Raw genomic sequence first — 18492 nt, forward strand, 5'->3', positions numbered from 1 at the left:
TTGTAATTACCTATATTCCAGTTAATAATTGTAGAATGAAAGATGCTTTTGAATTATCAGTTTACATGCTTTGCCCAACTGTAACTTGTGGGGAGGCAATCATTTCAGGTTACTTAACAAGAGGGAGGTTCTAGGATGCATGAGTCTGCAATGGCCTCTCTGTCATCACTTGCATGCCTTGGGAGGAAGTAGGTGTGACCTCCAAAGCACATCATGTTTGTTTCTTCCTGCTTGGGCATCAAAGGGGCAACATAGCAGTCTATAGCAGTCTATAGCAGTCAGTCAGTCGGATTGTATGGGTGTTCCTAATGCACACATATTGCATGTGGGGTTGTGCATATGCAGCCAGGAAGGAAGGAAGGGGTTGCTTTTGGAAAGCAATTTTGGCTGTGCAAGCAAAGTGTCTCCCCACATCTCTTCCTTTATTTTCCTTGATTGTTCTTCTGTTCCTAAAATACTTTTCATCTGTTGTATGTGGGGGGTCATACAAGCCTATACTCTGTATTTGTATCAGTGCACTTGAAGGACTTTGTCTTGCAAGGGGTAAAATGCAAACTATTTTTACACATTTTTTTAGTTGCGGCTGGAGGCACTTCATCAGATCCTGGTGTTGCTTTCTGGGATGGAAGAAAAAGGCAGCACTCTGTCCATAGGAAGCCGGCAAGGCCCAGGCTTCCAGTCCTCTTCGCTTCTCACATCAGTGAGGCTGCAGTTCCTGGCTGGGTGCTTTGGCTTGGGTACTGTAGGACATGCAGGCTCCAAAGGAGAGAGTATCCGTTTGCATCATTATCAGGTAAGGGATGCTTTGGCCAAACGTTGGAAATCTGTCAACTGAGTTTAAAGCAGACCATGTCTAAAACTGAAAACTTCTCAATGTGCTGTATTGTTTTGGGTCCCTGGGTTCTTTTCCTATTGTGTGGGGTGGGTGGGGGGGTGTCATTCTGCAAGCTTTGGGGTTGTCACCAAGCCTGATGATAGCTTATATATACAAAATAGATGGTGCCAATTTGGCCACATAAGCAGTGGCACTTAGAATCTTTGAATCATAGAATTGTAGAGTTGGGAGGCATCTCAGGGGTCATCTAGTCCAACGCCCTGCAGTGCAGGAATCACAGCTAAAGAATCCTTGACAGATGACCATCCAAACTCTGTTTTAAAACCTCAAATAAAGGAGAGTTTCTGAGTATCAGATATAGAGGGAATGATAGTGGATTAAAGTCTGGAATGGGGTGTACTAATGTAAATAGACACTGTAGAAGACAACTGGAAGCAGAATATGTGCATATCCTATAAATATAACATTTTCTTAGTGTTGTGAGATTCCGAATGATAGGAGCCACATAGTGTTGACAACTGTGTATTGCAAAGTCAGTTGTTTCCTATAGTAGGCAAGTCATGAAAGGAGTTAAATGTAGTTAGCCAATGCTAAACATTAGCAACCTTTCATAAAATTGGAAAAGTTCCTGAATTATACATGGTAAATACCTTAAAAAGTAACATGACATCAGTGCATAGCCATATGGATGGGTTTCACAGTACTTGATTTTTCCATAGGATGGCATCAGGGCAGCTAAGAGAAATATCCAGACTGAAATCCAAGTGGCTGTGCACAAGATCTATCAGCAATTGTCTGCAACTTTGGAAAGAGCCCTCCAAGCAAATAAACATCACATAGGTAAGAGGATCTCATTCGATCTTGCAAGTGTTTTTGCTGCCGACAGAAAAAAAGTCAAATATTTCTTGTATTATTTTTTTTCTATTTCTGAGCAGACTTGAAATGGGGACAGTCTCTAAGTATTTTCTTTATATTTTGGTGTGTGTTTGTGTACATGTGTGTATTAGAGGCACAGCAGCGTCTCCTGTTGGTAACTGTGTTCGCCCTGAGTGTTCACTACCAGCCAGTTGATGTCTCCTTGGCCATTTCCACCGGCTTGTTAAATGTCCTGTCGCAATTATGTGGAACAGACACCATGCTTGGTCAGCCACTGCAGCTCTTGCCCAAAAGTGGCATTTCCCAGCTCAGCACAGCTTTAAAAGTAGCCAGCACTAGATTACTTCAGATCCTAGCTATTACCACAGGGTAAGTATTAACTGTCTGTTTTCTGAATGATCATTCATCTTCTCAGCTCTCCCAAATATTTTAAAAGCAGTATTTTCCCCATACCTAGTTCCTCAAGACTAGCAGTGTCCTTGCAGTGTAACTCGGTAGTAAATTGGATATGATAAAACCTTCAGTCAGTTGGGAAACAGTTTTTATTTATTTATTTCGAGCATTTATAACTCACTTTTCATCTCAGTTCAGCATTACCTTAACAACAATTAGAATAAATTTGTACAGTTAAATATTTCAGAAAGTAGCACTGGGACTATAAAGTTGAATTGTTGGTGTGATGTGTTAATATTTGTTTGCTGTACTTAGATGGACTCTAATTGAATATAATTTACCTGTTAAAAATTCTCTCTATCACACACACACACACACACACACACACACCCCTACCTCTCCCTCTCCCCCATTTGCTGTTTTGTTTCTCCCTTTACAACATATTGAAAATACAGTCCTTCCTCTCTGTCCCATTGGGAAAACCATTGGCCCAGTGACTATTGTGCCAGTCTGTAACAAGGATCATTCAGGCCCAAGAACATGAAATCTGCCCCCCACAACACATCTGCTTCTTTTTATGCAAAACCCTCAGGGTTCTACAGATTCAAAGCTGTTCTAATAATGCCAAACCTCTTCACATAGTTGCTAATTGATCTTCATATTTCCACCCCCCAGAACTTACGCAGATAAACTGAGTCCCAAAGTGGTCCAGTCTTTGCTGGATCTGCTGTGTAGTCAGCTGAAAAACCTGTTGTCCCAAGCTGGTGTAATGCTTATGGCATCATTTGAGGAAAAAGAAGATGGCGAGGAGGAAGAAAAAAAGGCAGAGTCAAATGGAGACAGTGAGAAGAAAGACTTCAGAGGTAATCTCATTCTGGCTTTTTTTTGGTTTGCTTTTTAAAGAAAAGAGAGTTCCTGGGGCAGGGAATAGGGGAGGAAGGAATGTAGAGCCAAAGCTCACTACATGAATGGCTGATTCAGATATCTGAACAGCTGGAGTTTGCCCACTTTCTTACTTGTTTGTGTTTGGTGGATGGCAGCAGCCATTTTGGGCAGAAACCTTGGAGGGAGGATATGTGATCGGACAAATCACAGATTAGAAATGTTCCCATAGGAAACAATGCAAATCATCAGATTGCTATGTGAACCTAACTAATGATTTCTTGGGAAGCATAGTATTTGGAAAGCGGGACCTCCATGTACTCTCTGTTTCCATGCTTTGTGCTATAAAAAAGAGCCCACATCCCCAATTATTCCTCAGAGACCTGTGTATTTTTGTTTTATGCACTGGAAACTTACTGCAGTAAACAATTAATGGGATTTGTACATGCATGCTAATAGCAGAGGCAAAAAAAGATGACAGCTTGAGCTATGTTGACAATATTGCCCTAGTTGTTAGAAGTACAGAAAAGGTAACCACAATTAAGTTTCTCCAAGTAAATATAAATATTATGTGGTCTATTTGTTTCATTATTATTATTACAGTGGTACCTCAGGTTAAGTACTTAATTCGTTCCAGAGGTCCGTTCTTAACCTGAACTGTTCTTAACCTGAAGCACCACTTTAGCTAATGGGGCCTCCCGCTGCCGCCATGCCGCTAGAGCACGATTTCTGTTCTCATCCTGAAGCAAAGTTCTTAACCTGAGGTAATATTTCTGGGTTAGCAGAGTCTGTAACCTGAAGCGTATGTAACCCAAGGTAGCACTGTATTATTATTATTATTCTACCCTTCATCCGTAAATCCAAATTGCACAATCTATGTTCTCAGTGGATGAGAGATCATGTGGTGAACAGAACAACACTGCTATGAGATGCGATCATTTGAGGGCAAATGATCTTATTTGAGAAAGAACAAATGAGAGTGGACAATGTAAACATGAAAACATCTTCACAAGCAGTGTCAGAATTAGTGGGGGGCATTGTTTACATTTTGACACTATAGAAAATGGTGGGACTTGATAAGTGTTGCTGAGAATTTTGTCTCTCCACCTCTGTTGTGATCTTTATCTGCAGCCCCTATTGATGCTTCTTATTGAACTATTTAACAAATCATTGCTTACCTTTTCCCTTCTGGTACAGAAAAAGGGACCCATGAAATGGAATAAATCTAAATTTGGTCCAAGAGAGCAGAAATAAAGTTAGTGTAAGAAGAATTTTGTTGCACAACAAAAGGTTATTAAGATGCTGCTTTGTTGTGTATTATTTATTCTTTTACTTAAAAAAATATTTTTGCCCTGCTCTTCAGCTGAGAAAGCTTTCAGGGCACCTTATATAAAAGCAATAAAAAAATTAAAGACAGTGATAAAGACAGTGGACAATAAAAGCAGAGCGGATTAATCACTTGGCTGCAAAACAGCAATGACACCTGCTGGCAGAAGGTAGGGTAGACAGCTGGTTATCTTTTCCTAGGCACTCTCCAGGCAGAGCATATGCAAATCAGGCCTTTTGAAAATATGAATCCCTTTCCTTTTTGCAATAATAATTTTTATTGTTTTAAATCCACAGTGGCTCTTCGAAAACAGCACGCTGCAGAGTTGCATCTAGGCGATTTCTTAGTCTTTCTTAGAAGGGTGGTTTCTTCAAAAGCCATTCAGTCCAAAATGGCATCCCCAAAGTGGACAGAGGTGCTCCTGAACATAGCTTCTCAGAAATGTTGTTCAGGTATGGTCCTATGGTCTTTGTTTTTTATGTGTGGGGAATGTGTTTATCATTTGGAGATAGAAGCTTGCATCATGTCCATCAAATGAATAATTACAGAAACTCTTTATACATATTTTGTGTATTTAAGTGGGCAGCCCATTTTATCCTGTGTATTCTGGATATTTTACACCATTTTATAGACACACCACTGGTTTCTAACTTTGTTTGGTATGTTATTAGCATGTGTTGGTAGTACCAACTTTCCTTCTGGGTCCCATTTCTAGGTGTACCTTTGGTTGGCAACTTGAGGACCAGGCTGCTTGCACTACATGTTCTGGAAGCTGTGCTGCCTGCTTGTGAATCGGGTGTGGAGGATGACCAGATGGCTCAGGTCTTTATACTTTACAATATTGTAAAATGTTAAGTTTTTGTGTTTGCAGCAGTAACTACTTTGGTGGCATTTGCTTCTTAGAAACTGTGGTTCGGTTTAAGTTACTTCTCAGCCCATATGGATATGAAATTTACAGCATGCTATGTTAAGAGAAAACTATATGAAAATGTTATATAGATCAGTGTTTCCCAACCTTTTTTGGGCAAAGGCACACTTCTTTCATGAAAAAAATCTCGAGGCACACCACCATTAGAAAATGTTAAAAAATTTAACTGTGCCTATATTGACTATATAAAAAGTACAGTGGTGCCTCGCAAGACGAAATTAATTCGTTCCGCAAGTCTCTTCGTCTTGCGAGTTTTTCGTCTTGCAATGCACGGTTTCCCATAGGAATGCATTGAAAATCAATTAATGCGTTCCTAGGGAAACCGCCTTCAGACCAGGTCCGGGGACAGTCTGTCCCCCGACCTCTTCTGAAGGCTGGAGGGGACGGGGACAAGGGCTTTTCTTCCCACTGCCAGCCTTCAGAAGGCTGTTCTGAAGGCTGGCGGTGGGAAGAAAAGCCCTTCTTCCCACCTCCCGCCCCGCAAGCTCCGGGGACAGGAGGGCTTTGCTGCCGACCGCCAGCATTTTAAAAGCCCCTGCTGTCCCGGGGCGATTTTAAAATGCTGGCGGGCGGGAGCGAAGTCTCCGCTGCCCCGAGGAGATTTTAAAATGCTGGGGGTCGGCAGCGAACGCTTCGCTCCCGCCCGCCAGCATTTTAAGATCGCCCGGGGCAGCGGAGAAGTCTCCGCTGTCCCGGGAAGGCAGGCGGGGGGAGCAAAGACTTTTGCCCCCGCCTGCCTTCAGAAGAGGTCCAGGACCTCGTTCCGATGCCCGGCGGCGGGGTGCGAGGTTCCCGCCCCACCGCCCGGCATCGGGGCATCGTTCCAATGCCGGGCGGCGAGGGGAGAGGTTCCCGCCCCACCGCCCGGCATCGGGGCATCGTTCCGATGCCCGGCGGCGGGGTGCGAGGTTCCCGCCCCACCGCCCGGCATCGGGGCATCGTTCCGATGCCGGGCGGCGGGGGGAGAGGTTCCCGCCCCACCGCCCGGCATCGGGGCATCGTTCCGATGCCCGGCGGCGGGGTGCGAGGTTCCCGCCCCACCGCCCGGCATCGGGGCATCGTTCCGATGCCGGGCGGCGGGGGGAGAGGTTCCCGCCCCACCGCCCGGCATCGGGGCATCGTTCCGATGCCCGGCGGCGGGGTGCGAGGTTCCCGCCCCACCGCCCGGCATCGGGGCATCGTTCCGATGCCCGGCGGCGGGGTGCGAGGTTCCCGCCCCACCGCCCGGCACCGGGGCATCGTTCCGATGCCCGGCGGCGGGGGGAGAGGTTCCCGCCCCACCGCCCGGCATCGGGGCATCGTTCCGATGCCGGGCGGCGGGGGGAGAGGTTCCCGCCCCACCGCCCGGCATCGGGGCATCGTTCCGATGCCGGGCGGCGGGGGGAGAGGTTCCCGCAACACCGCCCGGCATCGGGGCATCGTTCCGATGCCTGGCGGCGGGGTGCGAGGTTCCCGCCCCACCGCCCGGCATCGGGGCATCGTTCCGATGCCGGGCGGCGGGGTGCGAGGTTCCCGCCCCACCGCCCGGCATCGGGGCATCGTTCTGATGCCCGGCGGCGGGGTGCGAGGTTCCCGCCCCACCGCCCGGCATCGGGGCATCGTTCCGATGCCCGGCGGCGGGCTGCGAGGTTCCCGCCCCACCGCCCGGCATCGGGGCATCGTTCCGATGCCGGGCGGCGGGGGGAGAGGTTCCCGCCCCACCGCCCGGCATCGGGGCATCGTTCCGATGCCGGGCGGCGGGGGGAGAGGTTCCCGCCCCACCGCCCGGCATCGGGGCATCGTTCCGATGCCGGGCGGCGGGGGGAGAGGTTCCCGCCCCACCGCCCGGCATCGGGGCATCGTTCCGATGCCCGGCGGCGGGGTGCGAGGTTCCCACCCCACCGCCCGGCATCGGGGCATCGTTCCGATGCCCGGCGGCGGGGTGCGAGGTTCCCGCCCCACCGCCCGGCATCGGGGCATCGTTCCGATGCCCGGCGGCGGGGCATCGTTCCGATGCCCGGCGGCGGGGTGCGAGGTTCCCGCCCCACCGCCCGGCATCGGGGCATCGTTCCGATGCCGGGCGGCGGGGGGAGAGGCTCCCGCCCCACCGCCCGGCATCGGGGCATCGTTCCGATGCCGGGCGGCGAGGGGAGAGGTTCCCGCCCCACCGCCCGGCATCGGGGCATCGTTCCGATGCCCGGCGGCGGGGTGCGAGGTTCCCGCCCCACCGCCCGGCATCGGGGCATCGTTCCGATGCCGGGCGGCGGGGTGCGAGGTTCCCGCAACACCGCCCGGCATCGGGGCATCGTTCCGATGCCCGGCGGCGGGGTGCGAGGTTCCCGCCCCACCGCCCGGCATCGGGGCATCGTTCCGATGCCGGGCGGCAAGGGGGGAGAGGTTCCCGCCCCACCGCCCGGCATTGGGGCATCGTTCCGATGCCTGGCGGCGGGGGGAGACCTTGCCTCTCCCGCCTCCCTCCCACGGCACACCAGGCAAGGTCTCACGGCACACCAGTGTGCCGCGGAACACCGGTTGGGAAACACTGATATAGATGCTACCTAACACCTAGTAGATGTATAAAAATGTATAAAGCAAAGTCAAATAAGTGTTGGAAATGTAAAGAGAAAGAAGGTACCTGTCAGGGAACTGCCATCGGAGCCAGAGGCGGAGGGAAGGCTCCAGAGGGATGCCGGAGAGGGTCCCAGTAGGGAGAGAGGCAACCCATCTGCTGGAGAAGGCAATCAGTGTAGCACCAGTGGAGAAGGGGGGCAGAAGGGGGAATCGGCGAGGGCTCCAGGACTCCTCGCCGGAGACCAGCGGGGAGAGCACGGGTCATCCGCTGCCCACACCCTCCCTGCGCAGAAGACTTCCGCGCAGGGAGAGTAGGAGGAGACTAGGCGTCAAAGAACTTCTTTGCTGGAAGAAGTTCAAGAAACGCCCACTAACGTATTCTGCCAGCGATTGAGACAGCCACGGGTGAGAGGCTGTCCAGACAGAAAGGGTTCAGCCAGGTAACCTAGCCAGGAGTGGCGACAACTTACGCACGAGCAACCCCTAGAACCATTACAGTACCCATTTCCATATGTTGAGGTCTTTCAATAAGGTTACAGTATTTTTCACTCTATAGGGCGCAACGGACCATAGGGCGCACCTAGTTTTTTGGGGGGGAAATAAAGGGGGAAGCTCAGGCTTCCTCTTTAGCCATGCACAACCTCTCCAGCCGCAAGCTCCCACTGGGCTCCGAAGGCTTGCGAAGGAGTTCCTGCCGGGCTCCGAAGGCTTGCGGATAGCTTCCTGAAGCCTGGAGTGTGAGAGGGGTCGGTGCTCACCGACCCCTCTCGCTCTCCAGGCTTCAGTGAAAGCCTGCATTCGCTCCATAGGACACACACACATTTCCCCTTCATTTTTGGAGGGGGGAAAGTGTGTCCTATAGAGCGAAAAATATGGTAAAGCTTACTGGGAAATGTTATATAATGAACTGAAGAAGATGTTTAAGATAACATTTGTTTAAAAACCAGAAGTTTTTCTTTTGGGGATAATGGGATCAGAGCTACCTAAACAATATAGAAGCTTATTTATTTATGCAGCTATAGCTGCAAGAATAATAATTGCCCAAAATGGAAAGACACAAAGTCCCGACGAGAGAAGAATGGTTGCAGAAACTAATGGAATATGAAGAAATGGTAAAACTTATGGAAGGAATAAGAAATCACGATAACAATTTTTTATTAAGAAATGCAAATGGTTTATTGAATATTTATAAACATATTGCAAACAGATCAAGACATTAGCAGGACTATTGTAATAACAGATAATAACAATAAAAATAATAGATTGAAACGATTTGGGATATGCAGGGAAAGATAAAATTATTTTAAGGACTACAGAAAGATAGGGAGGGAAGTCAAGATTTATAAAGTTTATTGTTGATTGATTGGTGAAATATTTTCTTTTTTGTTAATAATCGAAAATTGTAATTAAATATTTAAAGTTACTTCTCAGCCCTCAGCAACAGCCTGAAAATAATGAAGCTGCTTTTTTGACAATCTGGTCACTGATCTGCTCAGCTTACAACAGTCTCTTCTAAGTGACCATGGCTGCCTAAGGTCACAAGGCCAGAGGTCCTAGTAAAACAACTTTAGCTAGATTAAAAGAAAATTATTTGAAAACAATACCAAAATGATCCTTAATGCCTACAGAAGTAGCTAAAATGGATAACTGATGCTCACCTGGAAAAGAGAGGGCTGTACAGCTCACAGTTCCTTCACATCCTCCATGTGTGGTGGGACTGTGCCAAAGTTGCCCAGTTCTGGGATAAAATATTTGTAGAAATAACAAAAATACTGGGAAAACGTGTAAAAAAAAGTCCTCCTAAAACAACCCAATGGTTATTAAATAAACTTTTAATAGGTTGCTTGTTAATGGCAGAAAAAATATTGATAGCTAGAAATTTGAAAGAACTAAAGGGTTTAAATGTACAACAGTGGAATAAGGTAAATTGGGATGTAGCACTTTCTGGAAAAGTGATGCAAAACCTTTGTGTGGCTAAGGGATCAAATGCCCAAGAGACTTTTATGGTGGACTGGTGGCCATTCATTCAACACATGAAAAAACACACGCTATAGGACGAACTGTTTCTGCCACATTCCTTAATATATGATTGTGTTAACATTTTCCTTCATATTGATATTAGCAACTTTCTCTCCACTTCAGGGCTTGTATGAACTATGCCTTTGGGTTAGGTAACGGGAGTATTTCCCCCCCCCCCCCAATAATTATAAAAAAGGGAACAAGGCAGAGGTATTTTTCCTGGCCCCATAGCCACTTCATCAGACCTGGTTTGCACCAAATCACAGGTTTTCAGAGGTGTGTTTTCAAAAATAAGAGAAAACTGTCTTCAGTTGACTGCTTCAAACTCCTGGTTGCTTTGTTATCTGTAGTGTAATCAGGATGGGAAATACAGCCTTAAAAATTACCTGTGACTATTTGGAATTAAATGTTCTTCAATCATGTTTCCCAAACAGGTTATTGATCGGTTGTTCTCCCTTCTGTCTGATTGTATGTGGGAAAGTCCTGTTGCACAAGCCAAGCACATAATTCAGATCAAGGAGAAAGAAAAAGAAATGAAGCTGCAGGTACTAGCTTTAATTCTGATCAATTTCATAATGTTCTTTTCAGCCACTGATGAAGTCCTTTGTCTTGAAACGTGTTTGGCTCATGTTGAAAGGCCTGTGACGGACAGCAGAGTCCTGGTGATGCAGTCCCTCAAAGTTCCACCAGGGGGTTGGAGCCTCTTTCTGATTGGCTACAAAATCAGCTGGCTGTAGAAGGAGGAGGAGCAGAATGGGGGGCACATAAAAGGAGCAGCTTCTGAGGAAGCCTTGAGATAGGGATAGAGAAGGGAAAGAGCTGGAGCGAGACAGGGTGGAGTTTGGTTTGAGATGGGAGAAAGGGATTAGGAATGGGTTTGTCCAAGAGAGTGGCTTCAAATGTAAGTTTAGCATCCGCTCTGCAGAGAATATCTGTAGCTAGAGGAAGGAGCCTCATATTGAAGAGATGAGGACCGTGTGAGGAGACAGGAGTTGCCTGGAGGGCTGAGTCTGAGCAGGGGAGGGAGAAGCTGTGGGACTACAGACCCCCTGCATCTCCTTCCCGTCAGGCGGGGAGAGCTCTTCTAGGAAAAGAAGACTCCCAAGCCAGTTAAGAGGATCCCAAAGTCTCTTCTACCTCACAAGTGGGAGCGCTAAGTGGATGAAACAGATCACGAAACAGAGCATTAAGCCGTGAAGGAAGCTGTGCCGTGTCCAAAGTATTTAACTAAAAGACCTGGCATAACCAAGTAGAGGAACAAGAGAAACTGAGTTAAGCATTTCACCACCTATTCTAGAAACTGGAACATTTACCTGAAGTGCAGCAACCGATATTTAGCAACTGAAGTTTAAGAAAAGATGTGCATACAGTGGTGCCCCGCAAGACGAATGCCTCGCAAGACGGAAAACTCGCTAGACGAAAGGGTTTTCCGTTTTTTGAGCTGCTTCGCAAGACGAATTTCCCTATGGGCTTGCTTCGCAAGACGAAAACGTCTTGCAAGTTTGTTTCCTTTTTCTTAACACCATTAATACAGTTGTGACTTGACTTTGAGGAGCAACTCATAGAACGCAGTGTACATAGTAGCCTTTTTTGAGGTTTTTAAAGACTTTGGTGATTTTTTAAGCTTTTCCAAAACTTCTTTTGCAGCCATTTGGTAAGTTAAGCTTTTAAAACTTTGGGGGGGGGTTGGATTTTGGGTTGGGGTGTTTGGAATTCAAGGACTTGGTGTTGGGGAGGGGTTTGCAAGAATCTGGAAGCTTGTGTTTTTTTCCTGCATTTTTATGATTTTCTGTGACCATTGGGCCACTCTGCTGTTTTTTAAAAAAAATTCTGGGTTTGAATTTTGAAATGCTCTTTACAGTATGTGTGACTTTAAAGAGCACTTAATAAACTCTTGTTGTACCAAATTTGGCTTTGTTTGGACTTTTTTTGACCATAGGAACGCATTAATTGATTTTCAATGCATTCCTATGGGATTTCATGCTTCGCAAGACGAAAAATTCGCTAGACGAAAAAATTCGTGGAACGAATTAATTTCGTCTTGCGAGGCACCACTGTATACTGCTGTGTTTAAGCCTGTGACATCTTTATATTTAGCTTAAGTAAAAGTTAACTTCTTCCTAGCCCAACTTTGTTTCCCCAATCTCTTTTTGTAAATAAAACTTTCCTTGTTTGATCAACTCCTGCCTGAGACTCCCTGAAACAAAGTTCCCCTCACACAACACCCCCCCCCCAAGATAGCTTGTGGTAAATGGAAGAAATTTGTTCGCTTACTGTGCGGTGGGCCTGCTGTATTGAATTGGGGGCAGTTAGTGGGGTGAGTCCGCTACAGTCTCATATGGGATTTGGTTTATCAAGTTTTTAATATTGGAGTGTTTGTATCTATGGTTATTTTTGAAAAAGGTATTTTGTATTTTTATACATCTTTTACCCCCCTTTTTTTACTGCTAGATTGTGCTCCCCCCCCCCCCGTTTAATTGACCACAATGTGAGGTTTTTATATTCTGTTTTTGAAAGAAACAGGGTGAATCTGAAGAAGAAGATGAAAATCTCCCTATACAGGAAGTATCGTTTGACCCTGAGAAGGCTCAATGCTGCCTAGTAGAGAATGGTCAGATCTTAACTCATGGGAGCGGCGGAAAGGGATATGGATTAGCATCCACTGGAGTCACTTCTGGGTGTTACCAGTGGAAGGTATGTGGAAAGCCAAGTTTAAAAATAGAGATGAAGCAAGGTGTATAGATAAACCCATTGTGTCCTTAACCCACAAACTATACTGCTCAAAATAGAGGGAATGTATTTGAACTCTAGTTCTAATGGCATTTTTTTCAGGTTGCCTAAATTTGTTCCCTAGATTTGCACAGGTTTTCTGACCCTTGCAAGCTGGACTTCCAGAGTCCACAGTTTTTAGGTCTTGTTCATGATTTGCTGAGCTTCTCTAAGCCTGTGGGTTGAGCAGTACAGATCAGTGGCATACTTTTGCCTGCACTAGATTTTATATCTTTCTGCAAAGACCTGTGAGGCCAGGTAAACTGTATGGGGAAGAGAGAGGCTCACGGGACACTCTGAAATTTTATGGGATATTCTGCCAGATATAATCCTAAATCATATGTCAAATCTAATTTTTTTTGGGGGGGGGAGAAATAATCAGAAGCTCCACCTAACAATGATCTTAAAACAACAATCCTTTTGATTTCATCATTCTGTGGAATACTTCATTTTTCTTCAAATATTTTATTCCCCAAAATGATAGAGATAAAAGATTATTGCTGTTTTAAAATAATTGCTAAGTACACCTTGACAAGATAGCCTATTGGATGTCCGTGGGTCTACTGAGCCTCTCCCCTCCCCTTTCCAGTTCAATAGTGATTAATTTGAGGGTTGAAATGACTGTTCAAATCCCCATTACTTTTATATGTCTTTGTGCTTTGTGATGTTTTAAGTAGCCCATGGGCGTTGATGGTTTTTCTTCACCTTCTAGTTCTATATCGTGAAGGAAAATCGAGGCAATGAAGGAACATGCGTTGGAGTGTCTCGTTGGCCAGTTCACGATTTTAACCATCGCACTACCTCAGACATGTGGCTGTACCGAGCATATAGTGGCAATCTCTACCATAATGGAGAGCAGACGCTGACACTGACCAGTTTTACCCAAGGGGACTTCATAACATGTGTGTTGGATATGGAAGCGAGAACTATCTCCTTTGGAAAAAATGGAGAAGTATGAATCTTCTGTTGCTTATTTATGATATTTGTATACTGTTAAATTTTTTTAACCTGTAATGGTTTTCAAAGCAGTTCACGACAGTAAAACAACATTCAATCAGCAGTTACAAAAAAGCAGTACAGCAGACAAAACAAGGGCATAATACAAACTACCACAAAGTTCTAAGTTTTTGAACTGAAATCAAATGAAAGGGCACAATGAAACAAATCTTTCTAAATTTTGAAAGGAAGGGTAGAGAGTGTGTCAACTTGACCTCGGGGGAACACAAATTCCATAGTGTAGGTGCCACAACTGAACAGACCACGTTTTTCATCAGTGATAATGTAAACCAGCCTTTGGCAACTTAGTGCTCTCCAGATGTCGTAGATCAGCCCCAGCGTCAAGCCCCCATCAGTCCTAGCATCAAGCTGAGCTTGATAGGTGATGGTGTTCAAAATGGCTGGAGGTCACCAGGTTGGGAAAGGCTTATCTAAACTTTTAAATTGATGCTAAATGAAGCATGACCTGATGGTAATCAGTAAGGAAGTGCTCCTTGCAAAATTGGTGACTGACATAATCAGTTTGCTGTCTACTATCTCCCCCCTCCCCCCAGGAACCAAAACTGGCCTTTGAAGATGTGGATGCTGCAGAATTATACCCATGTGTGATGTTTTATAGCAGTAATCCTGGAGAAAAGGTAAGCTGGATATTTAGCAATAGTGGTAAAGGTTAATATGCTGTTTTGGTAAGGGCCTATGAGTATAATATGTGGAATAAATTGAGCATTTTTATGTGGGTGTGTGTGTGTGGGTGTGTGTGTGCGCATGCGTACATACATACATGTTTATATGGAATTGGTCTATTTAAATGTTCTTCAGAGTATCAGGCAGAAGTCTTTTTCAGCCCTGCTATCTGAAATTCTTTTGCCAGGGCTGAATCAGGGATTCCTTTGCATGCAAGAAGACAACACCCTCAGCCAAGCTTGTTGTAGCCCCTTTCTTCTCTCTTCCCCACTCCTGTCAGCATTTGGATACAACAAGCTTGGCAGGTCAGGGAAAATAAAAAGCCTGGGCAATCTTGACATCTCTCAACTTGTCCTACTGTCCTTGCTGAGCTGAGAGTACTCGCAAGTCCAACATAGGCAGGAATAGCAAATTAGGGGGAAGGTTGTATCCACAGAGCTTTCTCAATACTCCTGCGCTCTGCTCCACTTCTGCTAAGACAGAGTGCTGGGACATGATGGAAGATGAGAATTGACGTCGACAGAGAAGCACACCTTCAGAACCGGCTTCCAAAACCTAAATGTCCCAGGGTGTGGTCTGAAGGCCTTTGCTGAAGCTAAGCAGATCTGGGTCTGGTCAGTGCTTAGAAACCATATGCATTCTGCCTTGGTTTCCATGATGAAAGAAGGCAGGATATAAAATTAAATAAGTCGTTATGTGTTTGTAAATATTTCTATATTTTGAAATCATCTGTAACGGCATGGAAGGATCACTGAGATGTCAAAAATTGACTCACATGTGCTTGTCAATATAGTTGGGTAAACTCTTCCTCATTGCTACAACCTCTCACAAAAGCTCATAGAAGTCTGTTTTGTAGCAGACCTGCAATATTGGTGAAAATTACAAAAAATAAACCCTTTCTGATTCATTTAGAAGATTTCTAATTGCAAATGAATTTTACCAAAAACCTGAGAATCCAGCTGAGTGAATTTCCTTGTGTGTCTGTGTGCATAGGTAAAAATCTGTGACATGCAGATGCGTGGCACCCCGAGGGATTTGCTGCCAGGAGACCCCATTTGCAGCCCTGTTGCTGCTGTGCTTGCAGAGGCCACAATTCAGCTTATCCGCATCCTCCATCGAACAGACCGGTGGACACATTGCATCAATAAGAAAATGATGGAGCGGCTGCACAAGCTCAAAGCATGCCTTAAAGAGGCAGGTCAGAAACTGAAGAAAAGCCGCTCTGTTCAAAGCCGAGAGGAGAATGAAGCACGAGAGGAGAAGGAGAGCAAGGAGGAGGAGAAAGGCAGACATGGCAGTCGGCATGGGCTGGCAGATCTCTCAGAGCTCCAGCTGAAGACCTTGTGTGTGGAGGTGTGGCCAGTCCTGGCAGTGATTGGCGGAGTGGATGCTGGACTTAGAGTTGGAGGCCGCTGTGTTCACAGGCAAACTGGGCGGCATGCCACCTTGCTTGGAGTGGTCAAAGAAGGCAGCACGTCTGCCAAGGTGCAATGGGACGAAGCTGAGATTACAATCAGGTACAGTGTTTTCAGTATTGGTGATAGACAAGGGGCCAGTTGTTAGAGCTTAGGAAATGTCACTGACTTTTAAAATGTGAGATAGTAGTTGCTAATACTAGTAGCTAGTTAAATATCAGACAGCTCAACCTGGAAATAAATTTCTTGTAACCTTTTGCTATTGTGGGTTTTAAGGCCATTGCTTTCTAACATTAGGGAGTGTTATTTATGACATTTGGACTATAAGCTAAGTAATGTCTGAACGATGGTATCAAGTGCCTTGTGGCACCTTAGAGAGTAACTCATCTCTTGTGACATATTCTGTGAGCCCTCAGAAACCTCTGCCAGAATAGGGTTTTTTTAACTCTTTAAAGTACTGCTATGTTTTTTTTTTGCATTTTTATTTTGTGAAAATATCTTAGGGGGCATGCCACCTCCCTTCTTAGTGCCAGAACCCAGTTGAGATCCCAGGGTGCTTTCATCCATTAGGAAACATTTTCCAAAACAAACGTGTCTAATATAGCAAAAACTCCCTCAGTATTTTATGATTACCTTTGTTGGGTATTTGGAATGAACTGTTTTGTCTGAAACAGCACACTCATTTTTTGTTACCTTCTGCACTGAGTATCATCTCTCCCCATTATCTGATCATAACCCTCATTCCCTCCCACCCCCACCCCCCAGTTTACATTTACTTTTTTAGACTGTCAATTCATTTAGATTTTGATTAAATATATTTTATGTCTTATTTTGCCTACATTATTTCCCGTGCTTTCCTCCTGTCTATCCCTCACTTGCTTCTTCCTGTGTCATTCTGATCTTTATTAAAGCTTCCCAACTTTTTGGTCGCCTAGTGACACGCCATTGTATAATCTGGAACCTTGCGAACCGCTGCCTTTTGATGTTGCAAGATTCCGTGGACTGACAGCCACTGTGTTGCTGGACCTCACCTTCCTGACTGGCATCCATGAAGACATGGGGAAGCAAAGCATCAAGCGACATGAGAAGAAACACAAGCATGATGCAGAAGACAAAGGAGATGTTGACCAGAGAACAGAAGGTGACTCTGGATCAGATGCTCGGTCGGTGCCAAGCACTGAGGAGATCAAAGGCCATGGAGCTACAAGTTCAAAATCCGAAAATGAAATTGCTTCGTTTTCCTTAGAATCTGTTTCCTTGGGTGTGGAGAGCCAGCATCCAAATGCCGAAGGCAAAAGGAAGACTCATGAACATGCCTCCAAGAATCACGATGCTGTACAATCAGAAATCAGAGCAGTGCAGTTGTCTTATCTTTACCTTGGTGCTATGAAATCGCTTAGCACTCTCCTTAGTTGTAGTAAATATGCTGAATTGTTACTGATACCAAAGGTCCTGGCAGAGAGTGGCCATAATTCTGATTGTGCGAGTTCGCCCATTGTTCATGAAGATGTGGAAATGCGTGCTGCCTTGCAGTTCTTGATGCGCCATATGGTGAAACGGGCAGTCATGCGCTCACCTATCAAGAGGGCACTAGGACTGGCTGATTTGGAACGGGCACAAGCAATGATCTACAAATTAGTGGTTCACGGGCTGTTGGAGGACCAGTGTGGCAGCAAAATTAAGCAAGGTACACTTTAATTATGCAAGTGTATAGATGTTAATTTGAACACAATTACGCTGGTAGCTGGATACCCTTTTCCTAATATTTGTGTCTGTGAAAAACCAGCAATACTGTTATGTTGTTCCTGCAGAGCCAGCATGATATTGTGTATTGTGGTGCTACACTGGTACAAGAACAGCAGTTGGTGTGCAGTGCCCTAGCCATTTGCTTTGCTTTGCGTTAGTCAGTCTGTCTTGTTGGTCTCTGCCATAACTAAAGGTAGCTGTTATCATGCTGACCAATAGCCTTACCTTGTTCATTCACTTTCCATGTCCTTTAGCTTAATTAAAGAAAACTAAGGAGTCATATAAAAAAACCAACAGCCATAAGCTTGGCTGTTGCATTAAATGACAGCTTTCTAAAATTATTCTAGTTAGTTCAACATAGCAGTTACTCTTTATACTCTGGCTAACCTGCAGGAGGTGTCTGCAAACAATGACTTTACTCTTTGCACAGCTTAGGAGTGGTAGGATCACATCACATGACAAGGATTTGTGGAGACAAAGCAGCTCCTGTGACCCTCCCTAGTTTCTTCTCTTGATCTAGGCTCCTCTAGATGAGCATCAGTGTTTTAACAATAGTGTGAACTACCATAGCATGATTTGAGTGTTCTTGCACAAATAATCATACGAAATTTGCCCCTTTTACCTGTACATCACAAAGTTCTTTGGTTATTTGAATTTAATTGTATATGGTAGAGGGTGGTTCCTATTGTGCAAGGGCATATGTTTTAGATGCAGACAACCCCATGGTCAACCCATGGCATCACCACTTGTAAGGAGCTTGGGTAGTGGACCTGTGAAAGACATCTGTTTGCCTGAGAATTTGGGAGAACTGCTACTAGTCTTGAGTAGCAGTTTCAACATAAGGTATGTGGGTGGAACTAGATGTCTGGGTAAAAGTGGTTGCAACCACCTGGGGAAATGTTGCAGCTCAGTGGTAAAGCCATTTGCTTTTGCACTCAGAGTGTCCCAGGTTCAGCCCCTGGCATCTCCAGGGGGAGGCTGGGAAAGACCCCTACATGAAACTCTAGAGAGCTGCTGCCGGTCGTCATAGGCAGTACTCCTCTAGAAATGGCAGAAGGGAAGGTACTTAATG

The 18492-nt window shown here is 45.6% G+C and overlaps 1 protein-coding gene across 19 annotated transcripts in view; it reads left to right on the plus strand.

Annotated features, from left to right (window-relative positions):
• HERC1 (HECT and RLD domain containing E3 ubiquitin protein ligase family member 1) overlaps window positions 1-18492 on the plus strand; it is a 111393-nt gene that overhangs the window by 45954 nt on the left and 46947 nt on the right. For 17 of the 19 annotated variants that reach the window (XM_081887524.1, XM_081887536.1, XM_081887528.1 and 14 more), the window contains 12 exons: window positions 578-793; window positions 1555-1675; window positions 1843-2080; window positions 2780-2967; window positions 4610-4765; window positions 5029-5135; window positions 10245-10355; window positions 12328-12504; window positions 13292-13531; window positions 14130-14213; window positions 15253-15776; window positions 16586-17361. In XM_081887524.1, coding sequence (XP_081743650.1) covers window positions 578-793; window positions 1555-1675; window positions 1843-2080; window positions 2780-2967; window positions 4610-4765; window positions 5029-5135; window positions 10245-10355; window positions 12328-12504; window positions 13292-13531; window positions 14130-14213; window positions 15253-15776; window positions 16586-17361 — 2938 coding nt within the window. The remainder of the gene's footprint in view (window positions 1-577; window positions 794-1554; window positions 1676-1842; window positions 2081-2779; window positions 2968-4609; window positions 4766-5028; window positions 5136-10244; window positions 10356-12327; window positions 12505-13291; window positions 13532-14129; window positions 14214-15252; window positions 15777-16585; window positions 17362-18492) is intronic. The other 2 variants (XM_081887542.1, XM_081887537.1) reach the window with 2 other exon arrangements.

Source organism: Podarcis melisellensis, assembly GCF_964234715.1.
Source record: "Podarcis melisellensis genome assembly, chromosome: 14".
In the NCBI taxonomy this organism is placed as follows: Eukaryota; Metazoa; Chordata; class Lepidosauria; order Squamata; family Lacertidae; genus Podarcis; species Podarcis melisellensis.